Source organism: Tursiops truncatus, chromosome 15, assembly GCF_011762595.2.
Source record: "Tursiops truncatus isolate mTurTru1 chromosome 15, mTurTru1.mat.Y, whole genome shotgun sequence".
NCBI lineage: Eukaryota > Metazoa > Chordata > Mammalia > Artiodactyla > Delphinidae > Tursiops > Tursiops truncatus.
Genome location: NC_047048.1, coordinates 8694626 through 8716704, shown reverse-complemented (window position 1 = coordinate 8716704; position 22079 = coordinate 8694626). Strand labels below are relative to the sequence as shown.

The following is a 22079-nucleotide window of genomic DNA, read 5'->3' as shown; positions in this document are numbered from 1 at the left end:
AACACTACTGAACTGTACACCTAAAAATGGTTAAGATAGTAAATGTGGTGTGTACTTTCCCACAATGAAAAAACATTGGGAAAAAACCCCACGTACATTTACAATCTTACAGTTCTGGAGGTTAGAAGTCTGAAATGGGCTTTTCAGGGCTACTTCAAGGTGTCAGCAGAACTGTGTTCCTTCTGGAGGATCTAGGGGAGAATCTGTTTCCTCGCCTTTTCCAGCTTCTAGCGGTACCCTCATTCCTTGACTCGTGGCCCCCACCTCCGCTTTCAAGCCTCATAGCTCCACCCTCTGCTTCTGTCATCACATTGCCGTCTCTCCCTCTGACCCTCCTGTTGCTTTAAAAGGACCTTCACAATTCCATTAGGCCCACTCAGATAATCCAGGATAATCTTCCCGTCTCAAAATCTTTAGCTTAATCATACCCACAAAGTCCCTTTTGCTACATAAGGTAGCATATACATAGAATCTGGGGATTTGGACATGGACAGCATTGCTCGTGGGTTTCATCTAGAAATGTCCACACTGGTATGTGTGCCCCCTGAGAAGTCACCCGTCCCCCAGCCTCCAAGTCTGGCACGTGGAAAACTAGACACTCTCCAAGGAGGAGGATGCTTGGTGGAACCGTAAACAAAGGCAACTCCAGGTAGCACATTTGAGGCCTGGAAATGTTTGCAGACCAAGAGTGAAAAGACAGGACAAAAAAGATTCATGGTACTGGGTTGCCCCCTGCCTGCGCCCATCTGCTGAAGAAGGCTCTGCTTTGCTCGTGACAGTCCTCTGTCGCCTGAGCTGAAGAGAAGGTCTTGGGGTTTTCTGGGGGCATAATTGGAAAAAATGAGAAGAGGGAGGCAGAATCAGAGAGAAGGGAGACCATTGGGTGCTCCCTGCGTTAGACTACACAGCCCTTGGCTGTAGGATATGTGATGTCACCACAACTCTCATCCTGCCAGGAATCCAAATGCAATTATCCCCAACCCCCCGGTAAGTGGCGAATGTATCAACACTCCATATATGTTTGTTTGTTTATGGAGTCTTAGAACTGAAGGTCCAAAAAGATTTTCAAAGGCATCTAGTTCCACCTCCAAACTGATGCTTGAATCACTTGTTTTCTCATCAAGTCCCCAGATTGCCTCTGCTTGCACACTGTAGTCACAGGGAGCTCACTACCTATTAAGGCAGCTCATGCCACGGATAGACAGTCCAAACTGTCAGAAAGTTCTTTCTTTTTTAAAAAAATTTACTTATCTATTTATTATTTTTTGGCTGCATTGGGTCTTCGTTGCTGCACACGGGCTTTCTCTCTAGTTGCGGTGAGCAGGGGCTAGTCTTTGTTGTGGTGCACGGGCTTCTTATTGCAGTGGCTTCTCTTGCTGCGGTGCGTGGGCTTCAGTAGTTGTGGCACTCAGGCTCAGTAGTTGCGGCTCACAGGCTCTAGAGCACAGGCTCAGTAGTTGTGGTGCACAGGCTTAGTTGCTCTGCGGCATGTGGGATCTTCTGGACCAGGGCTCGAACCCTTGTCCTGTGCATCAGCAGGCGGATTCTTAACCACTGCACTACCAGGGAAGTCAGAAAGTTCTTTCTTAAGTCAAGTGTGTCGCCCTATCATTTCCAGGTCTCCCCTCTGGAGTAACACAGGATAAGTCTACTCCTCCTCTTCAGGAAAGCCCTTCACATAGTTAGAGCCAGTGGTCTGGACCACTGAAGCTTCTCCACGGAAGTCTCCCTGGTCCCTTTAATTGTCCCTCATCAAGATATGATTTGAAATTTCCCCCTTTCCTCCCAGTTCTAGCCACTTTGTGTTGGACAAGCTCTAATTTTCTACATCCTTTTTCAGAATATATGTCTGAAAGTAGACCCAGAACTCCTGGAGTGGTCTGATGGGCACAGAGGAGATGGGACCATCACCCCCTTCCTCTTTCCAAGGCCCAGACTTTGGTTCCAGCAGCCCAAGTCCCCACTCGCTATTTTTAGCTGCTCCACCACACTTCTGATTCCCGTTTTGCTTCCTGTTGAGTAAAACCTTAATTTTCATGCCCACTGCTGCGTCGTGAGCAGCATTAGTTTAAATATACATAGCATTCATTGAAATATGTCCCATTGCTGTATATTTATATCCAGAAAATTACATGGTTATATTTTAGTACTAAACACAAAAGATGAAAAGAATCTTAGGTTCTCTTCCTGAGGTTCATGGGCACACAGATATTGCCAGAACTACTGAGGGGGGCAGACTAGGGCTGGGAACGGATCTGAATGTCCAGCACAGACAGTGAAGCATTTGTTTATTTTTCAGTAGTCGAATTTACATACATGTAGCAGTAGGCAGGATATTAGAGGGAAGTAGTGAAAAGGGAAGAAAATCGGGGCCTAGCAAATAGGAATTCAGATCCTAGTCCTACTGCTTCCCACTTGTGACCTTGGGCAAGTCACCTTCCAAAGTATCTGTAATCAGGGGAACCATATTCCAGTTGGCTACTTTAAATAGCTGTTCTCTGGTGAAGGTGCTTTTCAGACTTTAAGGGCTGAAATAGACCTTGGTTATCACTGTTGCTTCATTACATCCCTTCGGGGACTTCAGTAGAATCCCTCCTTCCTCTCTCACCCCTGTTTCTCTAACCCAGGCACCTTGCCAGTAGCCAATTCCAGGCCATAGCACCTGGGGGGAACCTGAGTTCTAACTGTCTTTGCCATTTAACTGCATTACCCTGACACCAGTTTCTTCATTGGTATAATGGGGGTAAACACAGAAAAGGGGGGTGCTGCCGCCAGAGGGCGCTGTCCTACGCGCGGGGGAGACTGGCCAGCGCGACCGGATTGGGCAACTCTGCACGGGGCGGGGCGTCGGGGAGGCGGGGCTTCCGGCCACCTCCTCCGCTGTTGCCATGGGAGACAGCCGCAAGGAGGCGGAAGGAGCCGAGAACCTGCCGGAGTCGCCTAGGGGAGCGGGAGCTTTGGCGGCCATGGCGGTCTCGGAGCCCGGGTACCGGAGCTGGTCCTTGTGGCCCGAGGTGCCATCCGCCACCTTCTTCACCGCGCTGCTCTCGCTGCTGGTGTCTGGGCCTCGCCTGTTCCTGTTGCAGCCTCCCCTGGCGCCCTCGGGCCTCTCGCTGCGGTCCGAGGCTCTGCGCAACTGGCAAGGTGAGCAGGGCGGGGCCGGACCCCGGGTGCCAGCCCTTTTCCTCCGACCTCGCCAGGCCCTGGGCTCTGGCCTCCCAGCATCCGCGTCACCCCGCCTCCGTCCGCATCATCATTCTGCCCACCTGGAAGACCAGCCCCATATTCCACGTCTTTGTGCAGAGCCCCATCTTCGTCACCACTGTAATGCTTCCCTACCCAGATTTGTTCCCTTACCTGTCTCCATCCGACTGGTCAAGGCCCCCATATCCATTCGTAGCAAATAGGTTTCATTCACCCCTGCTCCATCACCAAGGAGGATTTTTCTGTTCCCCTCCCTTGTCACATTCACACCTACGTCTGCTTTAAGGGCCCAACCCCCCACTGAAAAATTTTTTTCTTTCGCCTTCGTCAAGACACTTGAACTTTATCTGTGGCCACCCCTATAAGATCCTGGCTTCCTGGGGTTTAGAATTTATTGTGCTTCTTCGTTTTAATCTTAATCCACTCCGATTCCCTGCTCATGGCGCGAGGGGGTATCTTCTACCTTTGGGAGAGGTGTTTGTTTTCTCGGGGAGGGTGAGAGATTTTGCAGACCAATTAAGTATAAACATCTGCTCATAAAAGATGTTCTTAGTCTCTGTTTCTAACCCATTCTTTTATAGGGAGGAAAATGGGAAATTTGTATGACTTGTTTTCCAAAGCACATTCACATGCATTAATCTCGTTTAATACTCACGGTGATCCCATGACGTAATGTAGGCTTTATTGTTGCGCATTATTTAGATGAAACTGAGGCTTAATGCGAAGACTCGCAGAGCTATTGAGTTATATAATTGACGCAGGAACCCAGATTTTTCTTTTTATCGTGTGATGTGTTGGGACTGGAACCTTGGGGTTTATGATCCCCAAATTATATAGAATTGCTTCTAGAATCTTCACATTTATACTTGGGATTTCAGTGTCAGAAGTACTCAGCAAGCAGTGACGTACTCTTCAGATAATGAAGCCTTACAGAGATGGCCTGACTGAGGTACATGGTTCATAGCCTGCCTCCCTGCTCAAATCTAAAACTGGTCCCTCCCAACCTCACCTGACATACACACAGCACATCTGTCTTCAGAGGCAGATGGAAAATGCCAGCCTAAACTGAGCTCCCTTTTTTTTCTTTACTTCACGGCTTCTCTGGGGCTCACAGGCAATGTGAGTATTAGACATGTAAGAGACCTTTGAGGGCCTCGAGTGTATGCCTGTTATTATATAAAGAGAGAACTGAAGCCGATAGGGCCTGTGACTTGACTGAGCTCAGCCGGCCTGGATGTGATAGAGCCAAGATTCCACTCCAAGCCTTTAGGCTCCCAAGTCCACTGTTACTGCCACTTCACCGGTCCCCCTCCTTCAGTTTAGTATTTTGGCCTGTGGGGATGTAAAAGTACATAAGAGAGAGGACTGGTTCTAGAAAAATAAAAGTGAGATTCTTTGCTGTCTTATTGCATATAAAGCGTGGCTCTGCCTCGAAGACTAGATCAGCACTTTCAAGAAAGACTTCTGAGTTCTGTATCTACATTATCAGTGATAGTTTTCTAATCTTTACAGGTGCAAAATAATTCATGGTCCCTTTTTTCTTCCTCTGAACAGCCACTATGGAAGGAGAGGTCAGGATTACAGCCGAGGAGACGGGCACAAAGAGTGTTAAGTGACACCCACTCAATCCACCTGAAGCCGTTACAATTAATTAACCCTCAAACTGCCCGGTGAGATAGGTCAGTATTAAAACCTAAAAAAGGATTATAAAGCACATTGCAAATTTAAAGACCATCCCACGCTAAAAAGTGTTATTTTTTTCCCCACGTGGAAGCCAGTCACAGATAAGACTTGCTCCAGGTCTGGGAAAGAGCAAAGATTAGACATCCACGCCTCTACTTTGAGTCCTGGGTCTTTCGTTGTTGCCTCCCTCTGCTTATCCCACTGGCTCCGGGCTGATTTTTACTGGCAATGAGAGCCAGCTACTCCCCGTTTCCTAGGTGGGTTGTAACCTGGCTTTCCCTTCTTGGAACAACCCACCGTTGGGCCTCTAACTCAGTTCCCTCTGCAGTTTACAGGCTGGTGACTTACATCTTTGTCTACGAGAACCCGGTCTCCCTGCTCTGCGGTGCCATCATCATCTGGCGCTTTGCTGGCAATTTTGAGAGAACCGTGGGCACCGTCCGCCACTGCTTCTTCACCGTGATCTTCGCCATCATCTGCGCCATCATCTTCCTGTCTTTTGAAGCTGTGTCATCGCTGTCAAAGCTGGGGGAGGTAGAGGATGCCAGAGGTTTCACCCCAGTGGCTTTTGCCATGCTGGGAGTCAATTCCGTCCGCTCTCGGATGAGGAGGGCCCTGGTGTTTGGCATGGTTGTGCCCTCAATGCTGGTGCCGTGGCTTCTGCTCTGTGCCTCCTGGCTCATTCCCCAGACCTCTTTCCTCAGTAACGTCTGTGGACTTGGAATTGGGCTAACATGTATCCTTCCTAGAAGGTAACTGTAGAACAATGACATGCCAAAGGGTGAACCAAGTTGTGGGGCCTGGGGGTGTCAAGTAGATAGAGCTGTGAGCTCAGATGTAGGTAATCTGTGTGCTAGCTTCAGCTTTGAAAACCGTGTGGCCTCGGGCAGGTCACTTCCCTTCTTTAGGCCAGAGTTTTCTCATCTGGAAAAGATCACCATAGCTTACTCCTCACACTGGCTCAGCACTGCCAGTTAGTAAAATATTCTGTATTGATTTTTTCCAAGGTGTAAACCTACATTTGACTAATTTTTTTTATTGGAGGAACCTGAACTACCCATGGGCTGGAGATGTTCCATGAAAGGAATAGGAAACAGGTTTGTTTGTTTTTGTTTGGCTTAATCTTTTTCTCAGAAGAAAAAAAAAATTTTTTTTTATGGTAGGCTTTTACCATATGGGTAGTTAAAAACTTAGGATAAGCCTCATATTCCTTGTATAAATATTCTGGCAATTAGGGGAAAGTATTCTAAAATACAAAGTGGTTCTTTTTTAAACAACAGAATGGTAGTGTTTGGAGTTGGACAAGGTGCATTCCTGACATATCTTACAATTTGTGATTCTGTGAGCTGTTAGTGTGGGTAGTGTATAAATCCACATTGATAACATTGTTCTTATGTATCTTATTTTTAAATTCTAGTTTAATTTCATTGGTTTTAAACTTTTTTTCCTAACATGAAAATTTAAAGCTATACACTCCCCATGTAAGCACTACTTTAGCTGTATCCCACAAATTTTGATATGTTGTGTTTTCATTATCACTCAGTTAAAAGTATTTTCTAATTTTCCTTGGGATTTCTTTTTTGATCCAAGGGTTATTTATAAGGGAGTTGCTTAATTTCTAAATATTTGGTGATTTCCCAGATTTCTTTTTGTTATTGATTTCTTATTTCATGTGGTCAGAGAAAATTCTTTGTAAGATTACAGTCCTTTTAAATTATTTCTGGCCCAGCATTTGTTACATCTTGGTGAGTATTCTGTGTGTACTTGAAAGGAATGTGCATTCTGCAATTGGTGGGTATAGTGTTCAGTATATGTCAGTTAGGTCAAGGTATTGTATTGTTCAAATCTTCTATATCCTTATAGTTATTCTATTTATTACTGGGAGAAGACTGTTGACATCTCCAGCTAATACTGTAGATCTCTCTTTTTTGCTTTCAGTTCTTATCAGTTTTTGGCTTCAAGTGTTTTTGAAGTTCTGTTTATTGGATACATACACATTTGGGATTGTTGTATCATCTTAATGAATTTACCCTTTACTGTTATGAAATTGACCCTTTAAATCTCTGGTAATATTCTTTGCCCTAAATTCTTCATTGTCTGATATTAATTTACTTATTCCAGCTTTCTCCTTTCTTAGAATTAGGATTTACAAGGTATATATTTTCCCATCCTTATATTTTTAACATGTTTATGTCTACATTTAAAGCATCTTTCTTGTAGATAGCATATAGGTGGTTCTCTGTCTGACAGTCTGCCTTTTAAAGGCTTGTTTAGCCCATTTGCATTTAGTGTAATTATTGATATAGTGGGGTTAAGTCTACCAGCTTGCTTTTTGTGTTCTTTTTGTCTCAAATGTTCTTTGTTCCTTTTTACCTCTTTTCCTGCCTTCAATTGCATATTTTTTTAGTATTTCATTTTATCTTCTTTGCTTATTAACCATGCCTCTTTGTTTTCTTTTTTAGTGGTTGCTCTAGAGTTTAAATATGCATTTTTAGTTTATCACAGGCTACATTCAGATAATATACCACTTTGTATGTAAGAATCTTATTCCATTGTATTTCTGTTTTCCTTCTTTCCATCCTTTGTGTTATTGTTGTTCTATGTTTTGCTTCTACATATGTTATAAACCTCATAATACATTGCTGCTTCTCTTGCTACTCTTAAACAGTCAATTATATTTTTTTAAAAAGCAACATTTACTCACATATTTATCATCTCTGTTTTTCTTCATTCTTTTGTGCAGATCCAAATTCCCATCTGGTATCATTTTCCTTTAGCTGAAAGAACTTCCTTTAACATTACAGTAGGTATGCTGGTGAAAAATTCTCTCCATCTTTGGTTTTTGAAAATGCTTTTAGTTCACTAAATATAGAATTTTAGCCTTCTCTGATATCCTTTCACTTCTAAAGATGTCCTTGCATTACTTCTGGTTTGTATTGTTTCTGATAAGAAATCAGTAATCATTTTTATTGTTTCCCCGTATAATTCATTGTTTTTCTCTGGCTCATTTCACAATTTTTTCTTTATCATTGGTTTTTAGCTATTATCTTGTTCCTTGAGGTGGTGTTTTTGTGTTTACCTTACTTGGAGTTTGTTGATCTTGGATGTGTGAGTTTAGAATTTTCATCAAGTCTAAAAAAATTATCATCATTATGCCTTGAAGTATTTTTTTTCTATCCTCTTTTCTCTTCTCCAATTATATATATATATAAGCTACATGGTATTGTTCAGTGGGTCACTAAGGCTGTTGTATTTTTTTAAATTTTTGCCTTTTTTACCCTCTACATTTCAGTTTGGATAATTTCTATCACACTGCCTTCAAGTTCAGCAATCTCATCTTCCGCAGCGTCTACTCTGCTGTTAAACCTACCCAGTTAGTTTTTTATTCCTTGTGTTGTATATTTCAGTTCAAGAGGTTCTTCTTTATGGTTTTCATTTCTGTATTGCAATTCTTTATCTGTTTGTTATGTTTATGTTTTCCTTTAAACACATTCACTTACACATTTATAATAGCTGTTTTAAAATACTTGTCTCTTAATACCATCATCTTTGTCCTTTCTGGACCTGTTTCTTTTGACTGTTTTTCCTCTTGATTATGGACCCTATTTTCTTGCTTTGTCCCTTGTCTTGTAATTTTTTATTTTTTGATAAACCTTGTGAATACTGTGTTATCAAGGGCTGAATATTGTTGTCTTCCTTTAAAGAGTATTTATTTTCCTAATAGGTAGTTAATTTACTTGTTAAGGCATTGCCTTTTGGGGGTCTCTTCTGAATGTCCTGGGTGTTCAGTGAAGTCTCTTTACTCTGGTTAGAACTTGAGCGTGTCCCTGTCCTGTGGGAGCTCCAGGAGTTGTTAATCTTACAGCTCTTTGATAGTTGTTTCTTCAGTAGCTGTTCTTTGCCTGACTGGAGGAGTCTCAGCCTATGTACGTCTACATTAGTGTTTAGCTAAAGACTCGGGGAACCTCTTCGGGCCCAAGGGACTTGTGGCCCCATCCAGAAGAAGAGGAGGAGCTTCTTCTGCCTCCTCTCCATTACTGCCCTGTAAATCGCAGGCATTTTTTCCTCCCTGAACTCTTTGTCTCTCCAGCTGGGGAGCACTGTACTCTGCTTGGATTCCCCGTGCTTGCTTTGGCCGCACGTATACTAAAGTTGGAGTGATACTTGGATTCCGGTTCCTGTGCTGTGGTTTAGAAAGTGCCTCCGGGCAGAAAGCCGGCTTGATCTTGAGGCTCACTTACTTTGTGTCCCTTTTCTTAGGTATCACAGTTTGGTAGTGTTTGTGGTCCAAAGTCTGAAAGCAATTGTGTGAAATATTGTATCCTGGTTTATAGTTATATATGTGGGAGGACTAGTCTAGTATTGTTACGTCATCAGAGTCAGAAGCAGAACAGATTCTTGAGATCATTCTGAAGTCATCAGCCATGACACCTTTTGACTTCCTTACAGCATTGCTTACCACCTGGAATCAGTATCTGGAAGCATACTGTCATCCCTGAAAGAATTTAGAAATAGCAAGGGGGTATTTGTTTATCACAATGACTAGGTACTACCACCATTTGGTGGCTGGTGGCCAGGAATGCTAAATGTCCTATGAGTGGAACAGTCTAGCCCAGCAGAGAATTATCTCGCCAGTAGTATTCTAGTTAAGAACACTGCCGCAAGGAACAGTGCTCTTTTGGTGCTTCTGTACAGTCTTCTCTCTGCCAGCACCCCTCTTCTAGCCAGCACCCCTCACAATTTAGGCTTCAACCTCCTCATCACATCCTTAGAGAAAAACTTCTCAGACCTACCTAGGCTAGCTTATGGTCCCCAGCGTGGGCATCCATAGATAAGCTTTTGCTTGTGGCCACTTATTCTACCCCAGTACTTGGTACATACTAGAGGTTCAATGAATATTTGTCGAGAGGACGGATGGATGGTGGGATAAAGGCTGACTCTTTTTGGCTGTCTAGGCAGTGATGGGCTGACACAGGTCGGATGACCAGAGTACCATCACATCCCTGGGACCTCCCAGGGTTGCCACAGAGGCCCACAGGAAGCTCAGTTGGTCACCTTGAGACAAGGTTCCTCCTATTTGGGACAAAGTACAAGAAGATGTCAGTCCTCCCAGAGGGTATTAGGATAGCCTCCTGCCTCATCCCACTGGAAAGACAGAGATGTGTGCTGGCTTCTGACTGTGATTGAAGGGGCCAGAGGGGCTCAGGAGACAGGATGGATGTGTCTAGGGGAAGGTGAAATGTTAGCACCTGTCTGCCCTCTCCTGTTGCTGGGTCATGTTCCCTCTGAGGTACAGGGGATAGAAACTCAACTCTTGGTTTCCCCTGAGCTTGAAACTCCAGTCAGATATTATGGTGGAATAAGCACTTACTTCCCCTGTACAATCAATGTGGGCACCTGTGTCCTCTGGGGAGTGTTCAGCCCGCCTCCCTTTAGCTGCCTCCAGTTTTCCTTAATATGCCAACCTCAGATGGCTTCACCTACTGCTACTCCATCGACCTCCCAGAGCGAGTTGCACTGAAGCTCGACCAGAAGTTCCCCTTCAGCCTGATGAGGAAGATTTCGATGTTCAAGTACATCTCCGGCTCTTCAGCTGAAAGAAGGGCAGCCCAAAGCCGGAAGTAAGTTATAGAACTCTGTGCTTTATTCCTAAAGCAATTCCTGGGCCTCTAGAGGGTGTGACTCGTTCACTGTCCTGGGGAATAGGCAAGAGGGTGTGGGCAGCCTGGGCCCCAAAAAATCTGTGCACAAATTTCTCCCGAGCACCCTAGATTCTGCCCAGCTGCATCTGAAGTAGGGACCGAGCAGGAAGGGGCTCTTGTGCATAATCCCGAGTGACTTGTGGCCCCATCCAGTGGCATTAACAGCCCTCAGCGCCGACAAGCACCCTGTGCAGGTGGGATTGGGCTCCTGCGTGTGACGCTGGTAAGAAGCACAGTCCACGCAACGGACTGGGAGCCTTAGGAGGTGGCACGGCCCGAACCTGAGAGGGTTTTCTTGGCCACCTGGCAGGAGAAGGCGAAGCTTACTGTTTTCCAGTCCAGGCACGTTAACTCTCAATGGAAAGTCCTCGGCAAGCCGCCAGAGCTCACGTAGCCTGACTCCCTCCTTTCAGAGAGAGGGCCCAAAGGGGACAAGAGTCTGTCTCCAGGTAACACAGAGTCAGAAGAGCCCAGTCTAGAGCCAGGGGCTCCTGCTTCCGGGTCCTACTGACTCCCTGTCGCTGGGGCACACACTGCCGGCCTCAGGTGGCCTTCACTGGTTTTTGCCGATGCTGAGAGTTCACAATGGAGGAGGTTTCCTTTCCTTCAAGTCCCTCCCAAAGAACGGATTCAGTACAAAGTCAAGGTGCTTTGTCAGTGGCCCTTTTCTGCTTCAGCTGTGCAGTACATCTTGCCCCCGCGCTGCCCTGGAGGCAGGACTTCAGCTGAATTGGAGTCTGTTCCTTGTACTTTATTTTAGGAGGTGGACACTCCAGCCTTCAGCAGCTCAGAGCCCTCTGACCATTTCTTTTTTATTTTTATTTTTTTCACCAGGCCGCACGGCTTGCAGGATGATCTTAGTTCTCTGACCAGGGATCGAACCCAGGTCCCCACAGTGAAAGTGCTGAGTCCTAACCACTGGACCGCCAGGGAATTCCCCACTCTGACCATTTCTTAAAGGCAGGGACGGGTACTGGGAAAAATAGAAACGCACACTCACCCATTTTGTTTCAGGCAAGTAATTCCTGGAGTCTAAATGGGTGGGAAGTGTTTAAATCTAGAATTAGGTGTATTGTAGCTTTTGGGCTCTTAATTGCTGTTCTCACAGAATCTAGAGAGAACTTAAGGGTCCACGTTTGCAAATGCTCTCTCCCCTGCCCTCTCCCGTGAAGGAATCCCCTCTAAGACAGCTGCCGATGTTCACCCCTGGCGGCTGGGGGCTGGCTCTCCAAGGCAGCCCCTAATGAGAAAGGTCTTCCACGCTGAATCGCAGTTACTTCTCTGTAACTGTGACACCGTGGTGCCGGGTGATCCTGCTTCACCATGACGCGCTGATCTGGCCAGGGGCCATGGTGACCCTCTCAGCTCCTTCTGTATCCCTTGCATGGCGTGGTGTTCAATCCCTCATTATCCTGGCCTGCTGTAGGCACCCGGAACAGAACGTGATGTTTTGGATGACCTGACAACGGGACACAGGTAGTATTAGAACACGCGTGTTTGTTTCGGCAGCGGACCTGACTGCCCGGACAGCCTTGCCTCCCTGGAGGCTCTTGTCAAGCTTCTTATCGGCCAAAACCTCTATATTTTTAAAATGCCAGAAGTGCTGTTAAGTGTCCTGTATCTGTACTTAAGCAGCTGATTTGTAAGCTTAGGTTTGGATTGAAATGTATACAGGTTTAGTCTAGTTACCTAACACAGGTATCAGTGGTGTTGACACTTGTTCTTCATATTTGGAACTCTGCACGAAGGTCACAGGCTAAAACCCTTAGAATGTGTCCCCCTTTGTGGCCCCAGCCGCACGCGTCTGTGGTGGGGTCTCCAACCTCAGCACAGACAGCTCCCCGCGTCTGTCATGTCGGTTCCTGCCTGCCAGGACTTTGAGTTGTGAGTCTTTATTCCTGAAGACGTGGGTAGAATATCTCCCAGCAGACAAGGCCTGGGCCCAAGCTCTGTGTTACCCGTTAGAGCCTTCCCCTCCTCCCTCCCACAGAGGGGGATCCATTCTCTCTGGGTCCAGTTGCTGAGCCGACCACAAACACTGACTGCTGTGATCTGTCCCCATCTCCATCCGGTCCATCCAGTTTGCAAGCTGCTCTTACACCTCAGCGTGTCTCAGGCATGGGCCTGATACCCCTTCTTCCTGCTGACTTACTGCAGGACCGTGAGTGGGCCCTGCCCCCTCTGGGCATATGTTTTCTGTCCAGTTGAGATTGACCTTCCTCCCCGCTTGGCACTTTTGCAGCTGGTTATGGGAACTGTCCACAGCACGTTGTAATAGAAAGCAGTATAGCGACCCACGCTTCGCGCCTGCGGATCGACCGCTGGGCTGCTGTGTGCCCCGGCATGAGTGGCTGAGTGACCGTTTTCTCTCTGTTCCTTTCCAGGCTGAACCCTGTGCCTGGCTCCTACCCCACACAGAGCGGCCACCCTCACCTGGCCCCGAACCACCCTGTGGCCCAGATGCAGCACACCAGTGGCCAGAAACTGGCCCCCTGGCCGTCCTGGGTCCCTGGGCACACGGCCAGCCTGCCTCCGTACCAGCCCACGTCTGGCCTGTGTTACGTGCAGAACCATTTTGGCACAGTTCCCAGCTCCTCTGGTGTCTACCCGGCTTCTGCGGGTGCCTCCCTGGGGGTCCAGCCCCCCGCCCCCCTCAACTGCCCCGGCACAGTGCATTCCGGGGCCCTGGCCAGTTCAGCGACTACAGGCTCCAAGGAGTGCTCAAGGGTCCTGATCCCCTGAGAGAGAGTTTCCAGGGAAGCGATCTCCCATCTCGGCCTTCCGAGGAAGGTCCTTTCTGAGCTGAGATGTTCTTGACAAAAAGTTACTTACTGAACACCTCTATGTGCCAGGCTCTGTGTTGAGTATTTTGATATGTGTCTCTATTTCATTCTCATTCATCCTCGTGACAACTTGGTGAAGTACAGCTTGTCGTCCCCAGTTTACAGATGCAGAAAGCGTGCAGTGAGGTCACGTGGCCTTGTAGTGGCACAGCTGGAGCGCTTGGCTCCAGGCCCAGGCCCCGCCCACCCACTGTCCCGCCCCCCACAGGACACCTGGGAGAAGAGGGCCTTGGTGGTCAGTGGCTCGTTTCAGCTCTCCATTCCCTTCCTGTCCTCGTACGTCATGCTCGTGGTTATGCCGTGTTCGTGTGACTGCGTGTGCCCCTTTGGGAGCTCCCGGCTGGTGTGCTCGCCAGTCCCCAGGCCTGTGCGGTGTTCCTCCCTTGCGGTGACCCCCCAGCCCCACACCCAGACTTCTGCCCCGGAAGTGGTGCGACGGGCCAGCGTGAGCCGCAGCCGCATGCTTCTGGATCCATAGTGCTGATTACCTTTGTATAAAGAAACAGCCTCCAGCCTGCCCTCGGTGTGTGGTGTCTTTGTGGTCAAGTCAGGCAGACGACTCCCAGCGGGCATCTGGCGTGAGGGCGTGAGTTGAGAAGGTCCCCAGAGAGCTGAAAGGACAAACGGGAGAGTTTGGCAACCCTGAGATTGGCAACAGCGGGGAGCCGCTGTGGTGTTCCCAGGGCTCCAGGCTGGGTCACCACAAGAAGGGCTGCCCGCGGGACCTTACGCCAGGGAGTGACACAGGCACCGGCCGCGGTGGCCTCTGAAGCAAGAGCAGGGAGGAGAGCCCTGGCGGCTTTGTCGCCTGATCTACCCGCAGGGTCTCCTGTGGGCCATATTAACCAGGAAACCTTTGGCAAGTGAGCCCGGGAAATGTAGTTTGCAAAGGTCAGGCCCCCCACACACCACGCAGGGCGGGACAGGGACAGGGATGTGACTGAGCCTACGGGCGCCCGACCAGGCCGAGGGGAGCTCCTGGCTCCTGATCAGCCTTCAGCTGAGCTCTTTGAAGTGGGCTCACGTTGAGAAGACACGCCACATGCAGGTGTCCTCAGAGACACCAGCACACGCGGCCTTCGTTTACTCCTGGAGCTGCATGGCCTGCTCGGGGCTGGCTTTTTGGGAGGCCCTGGGTATTGGAGGTGGATAAGACACACCCACAAATCTGCAGCAGTGGACAGGGCAGTGAGTGGCCTGCACTGGGGCGGGGGGCAGGGCATGAAGCTGAGACGGTGGCTCCTGAGCGGGATTGTGAAGAGGATTCACCAGCCGAGGAGCTGGGGGCCCAGGCTGCAGCTGAGCCCTGTCTGCAGTCCCGGAGCCTGGTGTCTCCAGCCACACCCAGCATCTTTCCCATCATGTTCACTCGCTGAGTGCAGGCTGCTGTGTGTCCCTTGGACATTTTCCCTCCAGTCCCAGCCTGTATCCAGAGGCAGGTGAGGTGGCCACCTGCTCCCAGTGTGGCACAGTCACCTCCCTCACGTCTGGCCTTCCTGCTGGGCTGTCTGGCTGGAGCTGTGGGGGCCTTGGGCCTTGGGGATGGCCAGGCTCCAGGGCCCTCATGCGACCCCGAGTAGAAAGCCGAAGGGCCCTCAGGGGTCATTCTGTTCAGCCGTCTCCTCCCCCCCTGCTTTCCTGAACGGGGTTCAGGGAGGCAGGGTGGGTCTGGCAGAGCAGCTGACAGCAGCGGCTGCCTGGGCTGCGGCCACAGCTGCTGCGCTGAGACTGGTCCTTAGTCCGTTCCCCCGGACTTTGCTTGGGCCACAGCAGGCCGCCGGGAGCCAGGTCAGAGGGGGCATTTCTCCCCTGAACACGCATATGAGAGGACCTGGAGGGGCTCCCAAGCCCCTCCCCAACTTGCTGTTGAATGATCCGCCAGTGTGCCCCCTTCCGCAAACACCAAGTGTGTGTCAAGCCTCAGGCTGGGCCTGGAAACGGAAAGGTGAGCTCCGTGGGGGCAGAGAACCCCCTACCCCCCTGATACGCGGTAAAGATCTGTTGAGCAATTGAATGAACTGGGATCCCTGCCCTTGGGGAGCTCAGTCTGGGGGTGGGGGGAGTGGATGATTAAAGAACTGTAATTCAGCAACGCTGTTCAGACGCTCCCAGGAGGCGCCCAGACCAGCCTGGAGAGCTGGGGGTCGGTCTCGGATACCCAGCACACACCCTTCCACGGGGGCGAAGGGGTGACTTTGGAGGGAGGGAAAGAGGAAGACCCTAACCACTGGCTGTTAGGAGGATGAAGAATACAGCACGTTTGGCAAAGGGAAGGCCATTATTCCCCGCGTACCAGAAACCTCTCTCTTATCCCCAGGCCAGGAGGGAGCCACTGTAGCCAGAGAAGCTTCCAGACTTCATCCAGTTTCCCCTTTTTCGTCAGCAGGGGGCAGCAGAGAAGCAGCCCCTTGGCTGCCTCTGAAACCTTCCCTGGGGCCGGCGCTGGGGGGACAGGAGGAAGAGGGATCGCTCCCGTCCTCTGAGGAGGCCCCTCCCGGGAGGGAACCAGCTTTGTGGTTAACCGCGACTCAAGTTAAGGGCCTTGAGAGGCATGGCCGCCCTGCCCTGCGAGGCCTCCCTCCTTCACACACCTGCTCCTTCATTCTTCCATTTAACAAATGCTTTGTGAGCAACTGCTGAGTTCCAGGCCTGTGCTTGGCTCTGGGGACGTGAAGATGGAGAAGAACGAGTTGAGCCTTCAATGCACTCACAGTCCATTAAGGGAGACGTGCTCTATGGAGTGAGAGAGAGCAGCCAGGTGCAGAGGTGAGGTGAGCCCACCTTGCGGCGAGGGTGTCAGAGAGGAGACTTCCAGGAGGAGAGAGTTACCCAGCAAGGGCAGGGCCCGGAGGACGCAGGGTGACGGTGTGAGCCAAGACAGGAAGGCGGGGATCCAGTAGGCAGGGTGGAGACGTGAGCCCGGAGGCTGGGAGGGCAGGTAGGAAAGAGTTGGACGTGATGAGAGCCCGTCCTGAGGCCCTGGCCGAGGGGTGGGACAGGCAGAAACAGCCTAGAACGCAAAGTGACTTTCCGGGGTCACACCAAGCGTGTGGCCGAGCTGAGAGCGCGTGCACAGCTCTCCCATCCGAAGTCCAGAGCTCCTGCCCTGCCTGAAGGTGGCCGCTCGCCCTCAGGTGGTGGGATGGGGGAGGGCCCCGGGTAGGGGTGGAGGCAGGGCAATCCTGTAGGATGAGGTTCCCCCAAGCGTGGAATGAGGGGACTGGGGAAGGGCAGAGCTGGCCTCGGAGTTGGGTACTGAACCTTGGATTCCTGAGACCCGCAGGGGCACCTCCCCTAGTCTGCATCCCAGGATGCTCCCTGGCCTCTGCTCTGCCCATCTGTGCCTGGACAACCACCAGCTGCAGGAGCTGCGTCCCCCCACCTGGACCCAAAGCTCAGCTCCTGAGGCGCCTCCACACCATCTCCAGATCCCAGGCCACCCAGGATCTTGCTCTGTTTTGAGCCTGGAGCCCCTCCCCAAGAAAGCTTGCCTGTCCAAGTCACATCCCAAGGCTGCTTCCTTAACGGACCTCCTCCTGGGGGCCTGGCTTCAGCACCCCCAGAGCCAAGGATCAGGTGGGCTACCCATAGAGGCGACGCTGGGACAGCTCAGGCCTTCCCAGGGCCCGGGGCAGTTGGGACACAGAGGGCCCACACAAATACACACACACACAAACACACACACATACCAACACAGGCACGTGTAAACACGGACACGACACTTGGAACTCACAAACCTGGGCCCTTACCCACACATAAATTCAAGTTCAAATAGGTAGGTACCCACCCACAAAAATGCACACATATGTGGTTAAGTCACACACCTATGTGTATTCGCACACGTACATGCACAAAATTGTGCATAGGCTGGTCTGTGCCCCAGTACATGCTGTACATACATGCATGTGCACCTGACACGTCACAGAGCAAGGCAAGCCCTTGGGTGGGAACCCCTAACCCCCCCTCCTCGACCTTACCTGACGTGACCCTAGCCTCCCTCCCCAATCTCATCTCCCACCACCCTCCTGCTTTCCCCAAACAGACTGCTGCTGGCACGACGTGAGATGACCAGACAGCTGGCAGGAAGCTTCTGGAGATGAGTGAAATCTTTAGCAGCAGGGCAGCAGGAAAAGCCCAGCGGGCTGAACCTCCCTTCCAAGCGCCCATCACACACTGCCCGGAATTCCACCATCAAAGCCATTCCTGTGGGTTAGGCTCCTCTGACATTGAGGTAACCCTGGAAAAGATCCGGAGTCCAGCCCTCACATTGCACTTGGGAACGTGAGGCCCAGAGAGGGGAAGTTACCTGGCTAAGGACACGCAGTGAATCCATGACAGGGCCAGCACCGAACCCGGGTCTCCTCACTCCTGTTTGCTCCGCTGTTCTGGTCGGTGGGTGGAATGGGCTGGCGGGCAGCTGGGATCACAGGCAGGCCCAGGCAGCGGCTCTCACCTGGCCCAGCTGAGCCCACTCGGCTGTGCTGACGCCAGGAGTGGTGGCAGGGGGTCTCGGTCCTCACAGGGTGTCCTGAAGCCCCCTTCAATCAGACTCTGCTGCCGAGGCGGGGTGGCCTCGGGTACGAGAGCTCTCCGAACCCTTCCAGGACAGTGGCACCTCTCCGGAGAGATCAGGCGCTCAGAAGAGCAGGTGAGACCCCTTCTCCCATCAGGCTGGGCCAGGCCATGGAGGCAGGACACGCAGGACCCCTTCCCAGCCTCATCTGCAGCCTGGGGTCTCCCTGGGGAGAGGAGAGCAGAGAGTCCCCACCCGCCCCTACCAGGGCTGGACGGGACGGACCTCCACCTCTCCTGCAATCTCATCCGCACCTCTAGGGGATTCCCTGGCGGTCCAGTGGTTAGGACTTGGTGCTTACACTGCCACAGGCCTGGGTTCAATCCCTGGTTGGGGGACTAAGATCCCGCAAGCCGCAAAAAAAAAAAAGCTTACCATCCCCACGTCTAGCTCCCCTCGCCGGGACCACACCCCCGTACACTCATCCTTCTGAAGGGAGATTTCGGGGGAGGCTTTTAGGGCACAGGAGAAACGCTCCCCCCCACGAACCCCAGTGCAGCCCCTTGCCCCCTTACCCTCTGCAGTGGCCAGGGCTCGCTGGGCCTCACCTGGGAAGAAGTGGGTCAGGGTGACGAGGAAAGCCCCCAGCAAGGTGGCGCCCCACAGCACCCACACACGTGGCCACAGCAGCGAGCCCACCACCTGCGCTGCACCCCGGAGCGCAGCTTGGAGAGCGATCGCCCCTCCCCAGGGCTCGCACCTCGGCCCTACCCCGTCGGGGGCAGCAGCCTCCCGGCCCAACTTCGGTCATCCGCAGGGCCTCCCACTCCGTTGCGCACCCTTTGGTTAGGGTCATGGGTTGTAATGTGTCCTCCCCACCAAAATATGTTGAAGTCCTAACCTCGGTACCTGTGAATGTGACATCATTTGGAAATAGGGTCTTTGCAGATGTAATTAGTTAAGATGAGGCCATACTGGATTCAGGCGGGTCCTAAACCCAACGACTGTTGTCCTTAGAAGAAGGCCACGTAAAGACACAGGGACACAGAGACCCACAGGGAGAAGACAGCCGTGTGAAGACGGAGGCGGAGAGGGGGTGGATTTGTCTATCAGCCAGGGGGCGTCAAAGATCACTGGAAGCCACCAGAAGCTGAGAAGATGGGAGAAAGTGTTCCTTCCTAGAGCATTCAGGGGAAGCATGGCCCCCTGGACACCTTGATTTTGGACTTCCAGTCTCCAGAACTGTGAAAGAAAAATGTCTGTTGTTTGAAGCCACCCAGTTTGGGGCATTTTGTTACAGGCCCTAGGAAGCTAATACAGGCAAGGTCGTCTCCCCAGACGGCTACATTCAGTACATCACCATCCCGCTCAGAATCCCAGGAGCCCATCACAGCCGGCTCCCCCACCCCTACCCGGGCCCCCGGACCCCGCCCCTCGCCATCTCTCCACCAACAACGTGGTCAGTTCCACAACATCCTGTGCTCATTCGGTGGCAAGGAACGGGGGGAGGTGAGTAGAAGAGAAATGACATTTTGAACTCAGGTGACTGAGTCCCTACTGGAAATAGGGAGGCCGGAAGAGGGAGGTGGACTGCAGGCAGGGGTGCGAGTGGGTGTGCCATTTAGGGCCGTGTGATTTTTGCGGTCACGAGGTCACGAGGCAGAGACTGCTTGAGGCCTTGGAAAGAGATGGTGCTAGAACCCAGATTCTGAAGAATATAGACTTCAGCCCCGGGCCCCAGGGAGAGGGAAGGGAAAGCTGGAATTATAAATTGAGCCCAAGGAAGGAGCTCTGATCAGAAGGCAGAGGGGGGCCTCCAGGCTCCAGCTGCCTCTCCTGGCTATGAGGCCTTGGGCAAGTCACCTGCCTTCCCTGAGCTCAGGGAGACTTGCCTGCGCCACACAGGGAGATTATATAGGTAATAAAGAGGGAGGGGGGTTCAAACCATGCTTCTTTCTAGTGTTTGACCTGGGGGCAAGGCACGCATCCTCCCCTGAGCTTCCTTCCCTCACCTGCCAAGTGGAAACAGTCATCCCTATCTTCAGGGAGGTTGTCAGAGGCACCTGACATGATGTGAATGCAGCTTCGAGGGGTGGGGGAAAGGCTTTTATCAACTGTGGCAAATTGCACCAATTCAGGTGGCCTTCTCCAAGCAGGTGCCTGTGTATTGCACCTCAGACTCCGTGAAAACGGGAGCTGTCTGGCTTGGGCTCTCATCCCCAAAGTCTGCATTCACTCATTCACTGAACATCTACTGAGTACCTACTAGGTGCCAGGCTCTATTCCAGGTGTGGAGATGCAGCAGAGAGCAAGGTAGCCAAACGCCTGCCTTCAAAGAGTTTAATAATCTGTGTGTCAGGGACAGGGAGGAAGAGAAAGACAATTAGCAAACAAAAATAAACAGAAAATAGTAGCTAGTGATAGGGTGGTGCAGAGCATCAAGACAGGACAATGAGGCATAGAGAGGGGTAACCTTAGATCAGGGAAGGCCTCCTGGAGGAGGTGACTTTTCTGCTGAGACTTGATGGAATCCAAGGAGCAGCCATGAGAGGATCAGGGTGCAAGCATTCCAGGTGGACAGAGGGACAAGAGCAGAGGGCCAGGTGGGAAGGGTGGAGCATGGAGGAGAATGGCCTGGGGTGATGCACACCGTACGCGCTCAATCGGTGCTGGTTGCCCTGGGAATCTGCATGTGGGCATCCTGGGCTGGGGAGGCCACACCCATGCTCACGGCTTGGTTCTCTGAGCCCAGATGACCTGTCCACCTGGCCCACAGAGAGCTCATTGTCAAGGGCCATAGATCCTGGGAGCCTGAGCCTTCACAGTGCCCACCCTCACTCATTTGTTTCATTCATTCATTCATTCATTCCCTTACCAAATAGTTACTGAGCATCTGCTACATCCTAGGCCTCATCCCAGGGGCTGGGGCACAAAGAGGACCACGGTCCCCTCCCATCGAGGTCTGATGAGGGAGACAGAAACCACAGTGACCCCGGGAGGCCCCAGCTCTGGGAGAGACATCTGCTCACCCCTGGCAGAGCACAGACAAGGGAGCAGCCAGCCCTACAGCACCCAGGGAAGGTGTCCCAGAGGAGGTGATCCCCGAACCTGGCCTGGAGGGCAGGACTCCCCAGAAGAGAATGTGGAGAAGGACATTCCAGGAGGAGAGGACAGCCTGGGACCAGATACTTGGCCAGCCCAGAAAGTGTGGTATGGAAGGGCCCACGGGGCCGGCACCGAGAGATCGATGTGGAGAGGCCGTGGTGGCCAGGGTGAGAAGGGCCCTGAGGGCCAGCCTAAGGAGTCTGGACTGGATCCTGTGGGTGGTGGAAACCTCCGTGGGTTTCCCTGCTCGGGTCACTGTGGGGGGGTCTGAAGGGAGCTGCACACTTTCACGTGGCTGAAGCCGGGCTTCTCCCCTGGGGCTGCCCCTGCCTTCCTCGTGTACCCAGGGCTCACGGGGCTGGAGGAGGACATTTAAGTGTGGGCAGAGCTGGCCCTTCCATGTGCCTGAGCTCTCTGCCGAAGCCGGCTCTTGGGATCTCCCTGGCCATGTGATGGGGCGGCCCCTCCCCCGTCCCACCCCCCACGCCGTCTGGGCATTTCCTGTGGCTGGCAGAGAAGAAATCTAAAACCCCTGAGCCTTCTCGTCTGTTCTTTGTTGTTCACTCCCAGCTGTGGTCCCTCTTCTGTTAACTCCCAGGGCTCCAGGTGCACAGAAGTGTTACCTGCCATTACAGGTGAGGTAGGGCAGAGCTGAACTCCCCACATGGAAGGATGGAGCCCAGGTGTCCCACTCCCCAGATCCCACCTGCCCCCAGTTCCTCCCCTCTCCGCTGTCTGAGGAAGTGGGCAAGTGGAGAAAAGGAGGGTTTTTCAGCCTCACTTCCTGAGGGCTCTGCCACGGTGAGGCAAACTCTCCGCCATCCTGGCCGTGGCTGCTGGGACAGCCCCGAGCCCACGTCCCTCGAGAAATCAGCTGGCCTCAACTGCAGGTGTCAAATCCTGCTAACCCAGTATCCCTTCTCCTTATCTGGGATGTGAGGAGGGACAGGAGAGACCAGGACCTCCCCTGGGGCCTGAGGGAGCGGGCGGTAGCCCCAGTAGCAGCATCCCGTCCCCGTCACTCTTCCT

General features: G+C 51.6%; 1 protein-coding gene across 1 annotated transcript; it reads left to right on the top strand.

Moving 5' to 3' along the window:
• The first annotated feature begins 2898 nt into the window (after nt 1–2898).
• On the top strand, nt 2899–13950 carry RHBDD2 (rhomboid domain containing 2). Its single transcript, XM_004328282.4, has 4 exons — nt 2899–3144; nt 5216–5623; nt 10358–10508; nt 12974–13950. The coding sequence occupies exons 1-4, from the start codon at nt 2967–2969 to the stop codon at nt 13329–13331; spliced, it is 1095 nt and encodes a 364-aa protein (XP_004328330.2). The 5' UTR covers nt 2899–2966; the 3' UTR covers nt 13332–13950.
• Nucleotides 13951–22079: the final 8129 nt, after the last annotated feature.